The following is a 2,855-nucleotide window of genomic DNA, read 5'->3' as shown; positions in this document are numbered from 1 at the left end:
TGGCCCATTTTGCCGACCTTTTAGATAACTGAGGTTTGCTTAAAACGCTTTTCAACTTATATCCACTCAAAACATTGATCAGATGGCCTTGATAATACCTGTGGAGGCGTCTGGCCGCGTAAACTAAAGCTAAGATTAGTTTCTCAAGTATAAAATACCTTGTGTCAGCATCTGTCAATGTTCTGCTAACATAATAAATTGGCGTTTGGACAGTCTTCCTGTCTGTTAACAATACTGCTCCAATGGCTATGTCTGATGCCGAAAGATACAAGGTTAATGGTTCTCCCGCTTGAGGTGCGTACAACGTAGGTAATTCCATTAAACATTTCCTGACTTCCATAAATGCTTGTTCAGCTTCTGCGGTCTACTTGAAGTGTGGTTTCTTCAAACAGTTTCATAACGTTGACACAAGGGAATAGATTTAGCCGCGTGATTAGCTAGAAAAATGTTTAACGCTACTAATCTCCCATTCGATTTTTGTACTTCTTTGAGGGAAGATGGTGAAGGCATGCGGGAAAATGCTTGCACTTTGTCTTGATTAGCTTTAAAACCTGCGCTTGTAACTATCACGCCCAGAAAATTGCATTCTTCCATCCCAAAAGAATACTTACTGGGACTAAGTTTCATGTTTATCTTTTTCAAAGTATGAAACGTCTCTTTAATATCCCGCAACATCTGGTCCTCCTCATCACTCTTAATCACTAAATTGTCCATGTAAACTTCCAAAATATGCCCAATTTGACTCTTGAAGGCTTCATCCATCAGCCGCTGATACGTAGCACCCGCATTTTTCAACCCAAAGGGCATCATTTTATAACAAAATGTGCCTTGATCAGTTCGGAATGTAGTTTTGTCTTCATCTCCTGCCGGCATGCGAATCTGGTGATATCCCTTATATGCATCGAGAAAGCATTGAATCTAAACGGTGCAACCGCGCCGACCATCAAATCGATTTCAGGTAAGGGATAACAATCCTTTGGACATGCCTTGTTTATGTCTTTAAACTCGATACACATCCGCCATGTTTTATTGCTTTTAGGAACAATAACCGGATTTGCCACCCATGTTTGATACCGAATTTCTCTGATAATCCTAGCATTCAACAAATCTTGCACCTGCTCATTCATTTCCTTTGTCTGATCAGGACCCATCTTCCGCTTCTTTTGAACAATATGAGTGAATGCTGGATTGACCCGCAATTTATGCTCCGCAATTTCTCTTGGAACACCAGTCATATCCAAGGGTTGCCAAGCAAAAACGTCTAAGTTCTTCACGAGTAACTGCTTTAAAAATGTCCTCACTATTTCAGAAATAGTAGGACGAATTGTTACTGTTTGTTCCGGAAACTTTGGATTCATCGCCCACTTCTTAGGTTTAGTTCTTTCCACTATTTTAGGAATCTTACTCGGCTTTAAACTTTCTGTGGTAAAACAATGTTTATTAATGTGGATGATCGCTATGCCTGTGTTGGTTGGAACTCCTACCACCACATGTGCAGTGGATGGAATAACATTGAAGTCACCAATTGCCTCTCTACCCAAAATTATGTCGTGTTTCGATCTTGCTAGTAATACTAAAAATTCCACATCCTCAATCCGCGAGTGAATTCCATCACTAAGAGTAATTGGGAAAGAAATAACCCCACGTGGATGCATAACTTCATAACCAAAACCTGATGTCGGCGCGTGAATGGGTTTCAACCTTGCCTTATCCTTTTCTTCCAATTGCTCAAAATGCTCGTACATGATGTCTGATGTACTTTCCATGTCAAGGAAAACATACTGGAATCAATGCAGTGATTACCAACGGGTACTTCATGCATGGGCATCTTTTTACTCGTGGAAAAACTACTGGTTCCCTCTTCCATTCATCACAATCAATTTCATGTCTTTTGTATCCGCGGAGTTTTCTGTCTTGGATGATATGAACATTTCAATATTTAACTTGCCTTTTTGGCTGACCAGAATTAACTTGTGCGGGTGACTAGCGGGTCCCTTGCCTCACATTATTTAACAAATGTTCCAATTTTCCTGACTTAATTGCATGTTCAATCTCATTCATTAAACTAACATAGTCATCAGTGTGATGGCCTATGTCATTATGAAACATACACTGCTTATTAGGATTTAAGTGCGCTCTCAGCATAACCGCAACTTCTTAACATCCACAATTTTTAGTTAAGATTTATGAAGGAGTTATTGTCAACGGAGTCCACTTGCTTTTGTCTGGCCCAATTACGATCTTTGTTCTTGTTTCCAATCAATGACCTTGCATCTGGTTGTTTTGGGTTTTCTACGGGAGACTTTATGCGAGACCATATAGACTCTCATGCTGGCCTAGTCAACCGTGTGTTTTTGAATTCCTCCTTTGTTAACTACTTGGGACTATCCCACCCTAAAACACATTCCGTTGCAGCAAAAACCTTTGCGGCTGTCATAATTTTATCCCATGTTTTGGGCATTCCATCTCTTCTAGTCAGGCAACGAATTAAAGTTCTAGAAAAAACACGGATGACGCCAATGAAGAAACACAGATCTAAACCTGAATAGGTTAGACCGATGATTCCACAGGATACGAGTCAAGTAACAAGCAATACGTCAATACGAGTGTAAGCTCAACAAGTTCGGTGACGGGAAACTGCAAAACAAAACACTGTGAGCTCGTTATGGGAAGGACAAGAGTGTGGTCTTCCCGTAACCACCATCCGGCATGAGAATAAGTATCATTTATTAAAGAGAGAAAGTACTTAAAGTGATTGATGTAATATGTGAAGTGTGAATGAATAGCTCATGATAATGAAGTGAGTATTTATACCCGGAAGTTAAGGGAATTTTATTGGTACAACTGTCATTTTC

At 40.0% G+C, this 2,855-nt stretch overlaps 1 protein-coding gene across 1 annotated transcript; it reads right to left on the bottom strand.

Moving 5' to 3' along the window:
* Positions 1-806: 806 nt before the first annotated feature.
* On the bottom strand, positions 807-1,766 carry LOC143636431 (uncharacterized). Its single transcript, XM_077104026.1, has one exon. It carries the CDS (start codon positions 1,764-1,766, stop codon positions 807-809), a length of 960 nt encoding a protein of 319 aa, XP_076960141.1.
* Positions 1,767-2,855: the final 1,089 nt, after the last annotated feature.

Source organism: Bidens hawaiensis, unplaced genomic scaffold (genome assembly GCF_021521415.1).
Source record: "Bidens hawaiensis isolate Kalapana, Puna unplaced genomic scaffold, B.hawaiensis_p1.1 tig00000599_1, whole genome shotgun sequence".
In the NCBI taxonomy this organism is placed as follows: Eukaryota; Viridiplantae; Streptophyta; class Magnoliopsida; order Asterales; family Asteraceae; genus Bidens; species Bidens hawaiensis.
The sequence above is the reverse complement of the archived record's forward strand: the minus strand, read 5'-3'. Positions and strand labels throughout refer to the sequence as shown.